Consider the following 11,540-nt stretch of genomic DNA (forward strand, 5'->3'; position numbering starts at 1 on the left):
ATGTAGTGCATATGTTTAGGTCAAAGATATCTGCATTTTATTGAAAATAAATGAACAACCCTGCCTCAAATTACTTTTTTGTATCGTTTAGAACTTACAGTACTGGCCCTTTTAAACCATTGTTTTGAACTTAAGAGGATTTCAAATGTGAATCGTTGTTTGTTAGAGACTACATGCATGAGATGTTAAATGTGAATGATGTACAATATATTTCAAAATAATCCAGGAAAGCTAACCCCAAATAAATACTAATTGTTTCTGTCATGTTTTTACAGCAGCAGTATCAAAGTGCTCTGTTTTGGGCAGACAAGGTAGCTTCACTGTCTCATGGTAAGTAGTTACTTTTTACTTTTTTTTTTTTTATTAACTTCTTTCTGATAGTGTTCTGTTTTGGCTTTGTTTATTTAGTTATTTTTCAGGCTGTGTGGCTAAATGTTGAAGTTTTGGTGTAAGTGTTTTTCTGTGATCTTTGCAATGCAATTTTTCTAAATAGAGCAGGGCCAATCTTCCTTCCCTTTTGGACTTTGCATTAAAATTTATGTTTGGCCAAACCTTAAGGTTTGCCTACCTTGAGGGAGGCATGGGAGGGGGAAAAAGCTACAAGAGACAACAGTGGTTTCCTATAGGATTCAGTGCTGCTCTGGATGACAAGTAGAATGCAGGTTTACAGAGTGAGGTGATGCTGGTAGCCTATGTCTGCCTACAGCCATGGACCATTTACGCTTCTTAAAATGATTCTAGGGGCTTGATCTCACGAAAACTTTGGTTGCCAATAAAGTAGGAGAGTAGCAAGATGTGCTTCTGCAATTGTAACTTCAAGCTGAGAAGTGTAATGCTTTCACTCTCACTGTTGTTATGTTCCCACTGATCTTTTTTGAGAGACAGTTCTTTCTGGGTTGTTTTTTTTTCTGCTCTGTCCAAGGTCAGAGTAACCTGCAACTGCTACTTCTTTTTTTCTTTTTTCTTTTTCTTTTCTTTTTTTTTTTTTTTTTAGATTTTATCACTGTTGTCTCCTTCTCATGACACACCTCTAATACGAGATTTTTTGTACTCACTGTCCAATGAATGTCATTAAGATATGATTATTTTTTCATTTTAATCTCTTACTAATAGATATTATAAGTTGTTTATACATATATATATATATAAACCCTTTGTAACTCAATAGGATGCTAGAGTAGGGGGATAATACTTTCCTAGTGAAGCAAAAGTGAATATTCTGTATGAAAGTGTTTAAAGATATATTATAAATTAATATTTTATAATTTGTTCTTTTATTTTAGAGGAACCACAAGATATCTACTGGTTGGCCCAATGTCTTTATTTAACAGCTCAGTATCATAGGGCAGCACATGCCCTTCGATCGCGTAAATTGGATAAGGTAAGTCATGTTAGTCAAAGACTTACTACTTTTATTCCACTTTTAAACCTCTGCTGCTAACCACAGTGACTTCTTCACCATCAGAGGATAAGGTTTATAGGAAAAGTAATTAAAAAACCTGTATGATGGAGTTTATCTGAACCAAGCATAGTCGTGTGTTCAATCAGCCAGATTGAAACTCTTGTCCGCCGATAGGGTAACGGAAAAGAGAAGTGGTCCAAGTATGTAACTGCAGCAGGTGTGGAAAGGTGTAGTGTCACTTCAGGTGTGGTTGTTTAAATTGTCCTCCCACTGTGCTAATGAGTGGTGAAGGCAAGAGTGAAGCAAGTGTTCTTTGAGAGTTTAATAGTAGAGAAAATGTTACAGACTTAGTCAATTTGGCAAGGAAAGATTTTTGGAGGTGAAAGGGATGAAGCAGCCATGCAGCTGAAAAAGGAGAGAGCAAAACAGAGTCTAGCAGTGTAAGTAAACATGCTCTCTTGTTATAACTAACGTGTGTGAAACTTCTCTTTCAGTTATATGAAGCGTGTCGCTACCTTGCAGCTAGATGTCATGTGAGTACATGTTTTAACCTCTGTTGGAAACAAACCAAACTAAATAAAAAATGCATCTTGGGAAGATTAGGTACCTGACAGGCAATGTAGATGTTTGTGTTCATTGGAACAACAGGTTTAAATGTTGTGACAGTTGATTTCATTCTTTCTGGTTGCTGGAGTATCCATTGTGGTACTATTCTGAAGAAATGCAACCAATTTTTTTTTTCCAGGAACAGAAATACTCCTCTAATGTTTTATGGGGAAAAAATGTGAACCATTTTTATGTCATATCTTCATGTTTACATTGTTAATTGGTTGGTTGTTATCTGACCAAAGGAGATGTAATTTATGGTTCCATAAATATAGTTAGCAGCTTTATACTTCTGTATAAAATGTGATACATAATTAGTAAAATACAGTGCTTTCACAGAAAAAAAACAATTCAATTGGTAGGTTAAATATAGAAATTCGAAACAGAATAATGTGCTGCTTTTAGAATAAGATCATTGTATTTTATTAAAACCTGTATTAACTAGTTTTAGAAGCCTATCTGCTTCTGTGATTGCATAATGCTGAATAATAGATTTTTCTGTAGGTATTTGAAATTTTTTGCATATTATAGAGGACTAGCAAAATAGTTGACTGCAATTGTAAAATGACATGTGTCCAAATAAGAATATGCATGCATGAAAAACCTGCTGATAAGCACTGGTTGTTATAATCTTTGCCTTTGAAATGTGACGCTGTGTTTATTGGTGCTTTATGTACAGATGTTTCAAATCCCAACCTTATTTTTTATATGCACATGTTTGGCTAGTATGCTGCAAAAGAACATCAACAGGCCCTGGATATTCTTGATATGGAAGAGCCAATCAACAAAAGACTTTTTGAGAAGTACTTGAAGGATGAAAGTGGATTGAAAGACTCTACCACAGACTGGGAGATGTCACAATCCTCTGTAAGTGACATTTTTCAAACAAATATTTTTATAACTGAGAAAAAAAGTGTGAAGTCAGAAAATGATTTTACAGCTGTATGAATCTGAAGCTCTGTGTTTAAGCTTTCTTTTTTGAATAACTTAATTTTCAAAAATGCTGAATTGTTCTCTTGTCAGTCAGAAGTCATGTGTTAGCTTGCCTGCATGTAAATAACTTGGTTTGAAAAAGGGAGAGTGTTTTCAACAACTTCCTATAAATTATTTGCAGGTGCTTTGCAGGAAGTTCATGATCTAGCATTGGTTTTGAGAGTCTTTTAGCTCTACGCTGCAATTTCAGTCTTGATAATGTAAACTAACATTTCTTTCAATTAGGCTGCAGGTTCTGACATAACAAAGCAACTTTTCTTCTCCTCCAGTTATTTTAAATGAAATATTTCCTTAATCACTCAAATGTTGTTCTCGGTGGGTCATTTTTTGATCACAGTTGAAAATTATGTCATGTAAAGGTTTTGAAGCTCAGTGAAAGAATTCTATTTAGGCACGCAGTTAAAAGGGATCAGTACCACGTGTAGGCTGAAGAGACTTTACTTTCACAGTTATCAATTGAAGTTTACTACCTGAAACTACAGTGAAGGTGATTGACAGGTGGCATTTTCCCTGTAAGACTGAAGTAGTAAAATGAGTTAAATCATCGATGTGAACTGATTTCAAATGCTGATATTAACGGGCTTAAGGGAGAAGTGGATTAGACCGAGTCACTGTGGTGCACTTTACTGGGAACATTTAAGCTACCACTGCAAGGAAAGGAGGAATTCCTCAGCTTTGGCTCTTCATTCTTGCTCTCTTTTCATCATACTCTGGCCAAGGTGTTTGGGGTGGCTGATCATTGAAGTAAATAGGGAAACTATTTTGACTGAAAAATAACCCAGCCTGAAAAACTCAACTTCATCAGTTCTTACCTTCACAAATGCTTGTGATCATGTACTTCCCTGATGCAAGGAGGAGTTTGGTTTGCCAAAGGAGAGAACTACTGAAGTGGGTACTGCTACAAGAAATTTGAGATCAAACTTCTCTCTAGGACTGTAGCTTTTTCAAAGGTAATTTGATTAGTTTGCACAGATAGTAGTAGTTCCAGAGCATGAATGACTGCTCTCTGAGCTGGTAACAATATTACCACTTTAGCAGCCCCCTGGGGTTTATTAGTTGTTAGTGCAGCTGTACTGTTTGTAGGGTGCAGACTTCTGAGAGAGTTGGTCTGTCTAGTTAGTCTGATGGCATAGATGTGTAATGTGTTAACGTTCTGCAGGTAACTTGCTGACACTTCCACAGCCTTCTGTCAGAATTGAACACTAATCCATGGAGCTTTGAAAGAATATGTTAGTTATTAGACATCTTAGCACAACTTTAACTACAGTAATAATGGTCTTTACTTTCATTTCTGAAACATCTATTTTTTGGATTGAAAGACATATATTTTTCTGCTCAGAGTAGTTGAGTCCATTGATTTGACCTTTTTTCATCTCTGCTGCAGTCATTCTTGTCTTGCATGAAATATGCGGTTTAATACTCAACAAAGAAATGAATTGCCTTTGGAAGTGACGCCTGGACACCTTCCTGTGTGATCTCATTTAGGTTCCTGCTCCATCAGGGGGATTGGACTGGATGATCTTTTGAGGTCCCTTCCAATCCCCATCATTCTGTGATTCTGTGAAGTGACAATTTCCCTATATTGCATATGAAAATTTAGTATAATTGGCTTACAACTGAGTATAAGAGCTGCATGCTGGAAGTAAAAAAGATAAACTCTATCCTCCTTCTACTTATTTCAAGCATGTGTTCATTGGGCAGTCGATAACCTGACAGAGCATTCATTTGATTTTTTTTTTTAAGATAGTAGAGACAATATTTTATTTAAAGACATCACTAGAAAACCAGGTTCTATCATACATGAAATGCTTTTTACTTTTCAGGAAGCCCATTTGATTTGTGTTCAAAACCAAATTGCAAACATTGATTCAGTCTTTGACCTCCAGCCCTGCTTTTCCACCAGATCAAGAGCTCTATATGCCTTTTGCGAGGGAAGATCTATGATGCTTTGGATAATAGAACCCTAGCAACATACAGCTACAAAGAGGCCTTGAAGCTTGATGTTTACTGCTTTGAAGCATTTGATCTTCTAACATCGCACCATATGCTGACGGCACAAGAAGGTCTGGATAGCAGTATTTCTCAGATACAAGTAAAATTTAGCTGCTTTCTCAATATGCCTTTTTCTTGGATAAAAATTAAAGCAATACTACAAGTAACAGATTTTATAATGTTAAGAATAGAAAATGTATGAAATGAGTGAAAGTTACAATCTGCTCAGATTTACATGTGAACTTTATTTTTCAGTCTTATAGTGCTAAGAATTAAAAGAAGTAACCCAGCTGTCCTGTCTGTTAGCTCTGGAACCTCTCACACTCTTTGCACAACCTAATTGGTGTTTTTCCAGTGTTCTCAACTTCAGGGGCTTTGAATCCACAAAACCCTACTAGTGTTTGCTTAGTTTTAGTAGACGTTGGTTAATATAGCGTTTCTGAGTGATAAAATATGACATGCAGAGTAAATAAAAATAGTACTGTGTTATCTTTATTAAATCTTATTTAAAAGTGTAGAAGGAAAAACTAAGAATTCAATCATGAATTTCCATAATTACTAGTATTATCTGTTTTAGTGTATTGGTACTGTTTTCTTCCTTGTACTTTCAGGATAAGCATCATAAAATTCTTTGCATCTCTCAATTTTTAAAATGTTGGATCTTGTTATTTCTTCTGTAATATGACCACTTCAATTTATTTTTAATTCACATAGAAAAAGAACTTCTTGAATCTCTACCTCTTAGTAGACAATGTACAGAAGAAGAACAAGAATTGCTTCACTTTTTATTTGAGAACAAATTGAAAAAGGTAAACCCCAAAACTGACTGAAAAGCTAGAGAATTGATTGAAAGTCTTGACTTCACATGTAAATTTTCTTGGATACCATTTATTCGGAACATTGGAGTAAAGAAGGGATTTGTAGTTTTGGTTATTTTAAAATTTATGATGCAGTAGATACACTTTATGGGAGTAGTATAACAGTTTTGTGTAAACTTATTTTTCTGGTGTGGTGACAACATGAAATTCTGTTTTGTGTTTTGTTTTGTTTTTTTTTTTTAATTTTAGCTTTATTTCCTGACAAACCTCTAGGTGGGGAAAAAGAACATTAATAATGTAGACAAAATGTCAGTTAGCTGAAAATACTAGGATATAGCATCATTATTCCAGACTAGTTTTTTCCAAAGATAATGGGAGAGCACCAAAAGCCAACTATATATAGCTCAGTAGTCATTTCTACAGCCTACGCTTAATAAATTGACATTGGCAAGCCTCTTTCATTTTCTAAATGACCTTTTAAGTACATTATACAAAACCATTTTGTCAAATATGTGTTTTATGGACTTTCAGCTTAAAACTAAGAATTTTAAGATGCTTAATGCATATTAATACTTATACTGTCTGATTTTTAGATTGGTTGTTGTTTCACATGTTGTTTCTTTTGTCTTTCAGTATAATAAACCCAGTGAAACACTGATTCCTGAATCAGTAGATGGTCTTCAGGAAAATCTGGATGTGGTAGTATCCTTAGCTGAAAGACATTATTATAACTGTGATTTCAAAATGTGCTACAAGCTTACTTCAGTGTAAGTATACAAAGCAACTTTGAGGGTTTTCTCTCATTTGGTGGAATATAATAATTATGCCTGGACTTACAGGGAATATTGTTGTTCAATGCATTGACATACACGAAACTTGCTATCAAATTGTTACGTATTTAAAATATGTAGTTTGCTGGTTAAATTTGAAGGGACCTGCAAACGAATCTGTATTGTATTCTGTTTTTCTGATTGTATCTTCAGCTTGCCAGAATTTTATGTTATCCTCTTCTGTTAACCTAAATTAGTAGCTATTTTTCTGGTCTTAATATAGCCTTTATTATGCTGTTAATAGTTACCTTCTAGTCACAAATAATTTTCCAATGCCTAAAGTGGTGATTAGCTGGAACATTGCACACTATAAAAGCAGCTTGCTTATAACATTAACATTTTTGAAATGTGCATTTATTTTTTTTCCAGAGTGATGGAAAAAGATCCTTTCCATGCAAATTGTTTACCTGTGCATATAGGGACACTTGTGGAGCTTAATAAAGCTAATGGTAAGAAACACAACATTTCATATGAGTCAAAAGATGACTGTAAACTTCAATTTTAAAAAGAATTAAGGATACCAAGAACCCCCCCTTATATAGCATTTAAAAAATTACATATATTTTTCCTTGTATCTGCTCTACCCACATAATTCCAGAAAACAGTGGTAACTGGCAAAGGGAGTTTAAGAACTAATAGTGGGGTTGGGAGAGAATAGTTGTGCAAAAGGTCTTTATTCATTCACGATGATGAGCGTCACTGTCTTTTAATCACTGATCTGTGTAGCCAGGAAGTTAGTGAGATACACTGCTTCATTTCTGTTGTTTGATTTGTTTTGAGGTGGTCTTCCTAGGATATCTAGGTGTACTTTTTCTGCTCAACAGCAAAATGAAATATATTAATTTAAACTAGAAGGAACTCTTCAGCATTGTATATGCTTAGGTGGACATGCTTCTTCCATATTAGAAAAAAAATAGACTCTCCTTGCCTTTGCTGTTGTGAAGGCCTCTTTTTAGTTCAAACAAGTTAATAGTCATGTAGCACCTTTGTTGGAATTACAAGAATAGCTCACTTGCAGCTGGGATGGCTTTTTCTCATTTCAGACTGCATATAAACATCCAAATCAAGTGAGGAGCTTGAGTGTCTTAAAAGCAATTGGAAAATACAATAAGGAGCTCATATGATTTGCAGTCTCTCAAAGGATGGTGTATTGTATGTACACAAATAGGTCATTAGGTGTACTAGTACTTCTCAATGTTTAGTAAATGTACTTTTCGGTTACTTTATAGTTAACTATATCTGAAAATGTAGCCAGTACTCTGATTTTTCTTCTAAGTCTGCCTTAGGAAGCATTTTTGTAAATGTACAGTTTTGTAAATAAGTTGGTATTTTGTAGCAAACTTTCATATTTGAAATTTGTGAACCCCAGAACTGATGGAAAGTACTCCAGGACAAACTCATCAATTTAAAAGATCTGTACTCTGAAGAAATAGAAGTTATATGCACCATAATGCTATTTCTTTTGAAATTGCATAGGCAATAGAATTGTTATCCTGTATCTGATTACTTCTGCTGTTATTAGAAAATCTGTAGTAAGTTATTCCAGTAACTAAAATTATTATTTTTATTAGAAAAGTAATCACTTATTATATTATTTGGAATAATTCTAATTTATTTGCTCTTGTCCTGTTTTCAGCATATTAATGCACAGGACTCTACTTTGAAATTGATCTAGCCAGTGTGTTATATCTTTTAGATGCAGGAAGTTCAGTAGTGTTTTACCTTGACAAGATATATTCAAGTGTAATACTACAGGCATTTATTTTAATGTATGTTAATGACCTAAGTTGTTGCAGAATTCTTAAGGGATGGGATGGATAGCAGCTTATTTATGTGCTGTGTGGGTTATTTTTGGTTTTGGGTTTTGTTGGTTTTTGGGGTTTTTTTTATTTAATTGCAAAACTGAATCTATTTTGAGGCTGTTTGAAGCATTACCACTAAAGAGAAAACATTTTTGTTCACTTGTGCATTAATAATGCTAGATGTTCTGGATATTTTGTATAGAAGGCTAAAGGGCTTGAAACATCTTAATATTTTAGTATGTTTTAATTTTCTTTTCTTGTTTCTTCCCACTATGTAGAGCTATTCTATCTTTCTCACAAACTGGTGGACTTGTATCCAAATAATCCTGTAAGTTGCCCTAAGCCTGCATTACCAGGTAGTTTTTTCTAGGTGAAAGCACATGAAAGTTGTAATGTAATAGTCAATCTAAGCTTCAGAATTCAAAATCTTTTTCTGGATGGAGCCAGTGAAAATGTTTCACTCATTTTCTATGCATTGTAATTTTCTTATACCGAGGTTCTTCTTTTAAAACAGAGTACCTGTAAAATATATTCAGTGTGAGGTGTTAACTTTGAATAATAATGTAAAACAAATACTTCAGTATATATGCCTCTCTGAGCAATCTTTTCCAATGTTTGATCACCTTTATACTTAAAATTGTTTTCCTTTGTTTTTTGAGTAAAAGGAAAAGTCTGGCTCTGTCCTCTGTATTCCCTACTATTAGATCATTGAAGACAGCAATAAGCTTTCCACTTAGCACTCTCTTCATGAGGCTGAAGGAAACCAGTTAGAGATGTACATGCCAGCAGTTCTAGCTTGTCTGTAATATTGAATAACTCAAAGCTGACTGTGATTTCAGTGAAAATGTTCCTAACTTCTCTAATTATAATCTGTTCCTCTGTTTTGCATCACCTATGGTGATGTTTCACAAAAATCCGTGTCATATATCTAATAATATTCTATTTTAATTTTAATGTGTAGGTGTCATGGTTTGCAGTAGGATGCTACTATCTCATGGTTGGCCACAAAAATGAACATGCCAGAAGGTATCTCAGGTAAAACTTTTTTCCTGGTTTTTCCTTGGCAAATGTGTTGCTCACTTGTTAAATAAATACTTAATGCACATGATTGTTCTAAGCTCATAAAGTAAACAGAAGCCTTAATAAACTCGTTACTACTAAAATACTCCTTTTGTTGACACCCTTTTTTTGGTATAGCAATTTAGACCTCAACCTTCTAGATACTTTAAAAATGACATACAGACTTAAGTGGAATCTCTTTTGTCAGTCACCTTCCTGCTACGGGCAGATGCAGTCCCCGCATTCAGTCATGCTGCCAAGCTAACTACAGCTGGGCAATCAAGCCTGAGTTCTTGGCTTAAGGGCACTCAGGTGTTCTCCCAGGTTCAGTGTTTCATGTCTTAAAGAGTTCAACAGAAAATTCTGACATTTGGCTGGATGGTTCTTTCTTTGCACGAGCAGCCTTGGACCTTTTAGATTGATCAGTCAGTCCAGTGCTCTTTCCTGTAGGTCTTCTCTATGTGTCTTGATTATCAGCACTGGGAAGCAGGATCTTACTGTAAAGTAGGGCACTTGTTTTTGTGCCGCAAGCTTAAACAGAGAAGGCTTAAATCAACCTGTAAGACTTTGATTTTTCTTCTTGGGACCTTTATAGGCAATATATGTAAAGATGGGTTAGAAATTTAGACTGTTTAAATGCCTGGTTACTATTTAAATAAAGAGGAAACTATTATTTATTATTTAAATTCCTGACAAGTACCACTGTGAAATTCTTCAAGAAGCTGTCCTAAGTGATATAGGTGGGTTTGGTGGTGAAATAAAGAACATCTTTATTAAATCTGCAAGCATCCCTAGCCAGGAAGAGTCTATAGGTGGGTTGGAGTGGGGGGCTCAAAAAACCAAAGACGTCAGAATTCAGGGTAGTTCTGGCAAAGAGGCAAAAAGGTCTGGTAAAAGTGAAATAATAACTAGATGCTACAAGGCTAGGGACAACTGTGGGCTAGGCACTAGTTCTTAGAAAAGGATCTGGAGATACCGTGGATAAAAACACAAGCTCCCATACCATTGTTTTGAAGTCACAAGACATGATGCTGGAGCATGCTGAATAGAAGGCACAGCTGGGCAGTGCCTGGTAGCATGTAAAGGAAGTATCATTTTGGCTGCTCTAGAAGGAGCTATCTGCATCCTTCACACCTTGCAAAAGAGTTTAACCTCATCTAAGCACCAAGGAAAAGCAAGATTTGTGATGGAACATAATCCATCTTTTATAAGACTAACAAAGCTGTACTGTAATGTGTCACTGTTGACAAGTCAACTTGTGTGGAGAACTCAAGATGGATGTAAGATGATTGAATTCAAGAGAAGGCAATAAACAGGCATTCTGGAGAAGGTGGACGATGAGGAAAGTTTCTGAAGTGATTGAAGCTGTCTAGGATGTAGAGCAGGAAGATGCAAATGTTCAAATATATGAAGTTTTGTCCAAAGAGACAAACTGTTCTCGAGGATCTGTGAGAAGAAGTAATTAGTTTAACTGTGACAAATAAGATTAAATTAAATGTTAGGGAAAAAATTAAGTGTTTAAGGGTAATTAAGCAATAGAATAGATTACTTATGGAACATGTAGGATCTCCACATCAGAAGCTTTTAAGAAAAGATTGGGCACATCTGTCATGAGCTGTTTAGTTATGAATGCCCTTGCCTTCAAACTGAGAAAATACCCTACAGAGCTTTCTAATGTTCCTGTCAAGTTCGTCTTTCTGTAAAGGCTCCAGGTTGCAGTCTTCAGCTCAGGACTTGAGGGACATTTTGTGTACATCCTCTGATGCACGACAACTGTCTACGATGTGACAAAAAAATACTCTTGATTTCATTAAGACTAGAACAATTATATGGCGAAATTTCAACACACAGTTCAATCTAAGAGTTTATTTGGTATTTTTGTATTTTGCTTGTGAAACCTATGTTTGCTAGAATATATTTATTTTGAAATGTATAGCTAGAATTTTGTAATATGTTATTAGTCATTACTGACTTTTTCTGTATTTTGGCCAATTCACCTATAATATCATTATTTATGTTCAGTAATATCACATAATTC

At 35.0% G+C, this 11,540-nt stretch overlaps 1 protein-coding gene across 2 annotated transcripts in view; it reads left to right on the plus strand.

The window, feature by feature from the left end:
• The first annotated feature begins 278 nt into the window (after positions 1–278).
• Positions 279–11,540, plus strand: part of CDC16 (cell division cycle 16) — a 19,745-nt gene continuing 8,483 nt past the window's right edge. Inside the window, exons 1-10 of one of the 2 annotated variants that reach the window (XM_010177378.2) lie at positions 279–330; positions 1,284–1,381; positions 1,897–1,935; positions 2,735–2,875; positions 4,905–5,064; positions 5,708–5,802; positions 6,445–6,578; positions 7,011–7,090; positions 8,722–8,771; positions 9,405–9,478. In XM_010177378.2, coding sequence (XP_010175680.2) covers positions 2,777–2,875; positions 4,905–5,064; positions 5,708–5,802; positions 6,445–6,578; positions 7,011–7,090; positions 8,722–8,771; positions 9,405–9,478 — 692 coding nt within the window. In that variant the 5' untranslated portion in view covers positions 279–330; positions 1,284–1,381; positions 1,897–1,935; positions 2,735–2,776. The remainder of the gene's footprint in view (positions 331–1,283; positions 1,382–1,896; positions 1,936–2,734; positions 2,876–4,904; positions 5,065–5,707; positions 5,803–6,444; positions 6,579–7,010; positions 7,091–8,721; positions 8,772–9,404; positions 9,479–11,540) is intronic. The other variant, XM_029087312.1, reaches the window with a different exon arrangement.

The sequence above is a fragment of the Antrostomus carolinensis genome, unplaced genomic scaffold (genome assembly GCF_000700745.2).
Source record: "Antrostomus carolinensis isolate BGI_N321 unplaced genomic scaffold, ASM70074v2 scaffold18051, whole genome shotgun sequence".
Taxonomy (NCBI): Eukaryota; Metazoa; Chordata; class Aves; order Caprimulgiformes; family Caprimulgidae; genus Antrostomus; species Antrostomus carolinensis.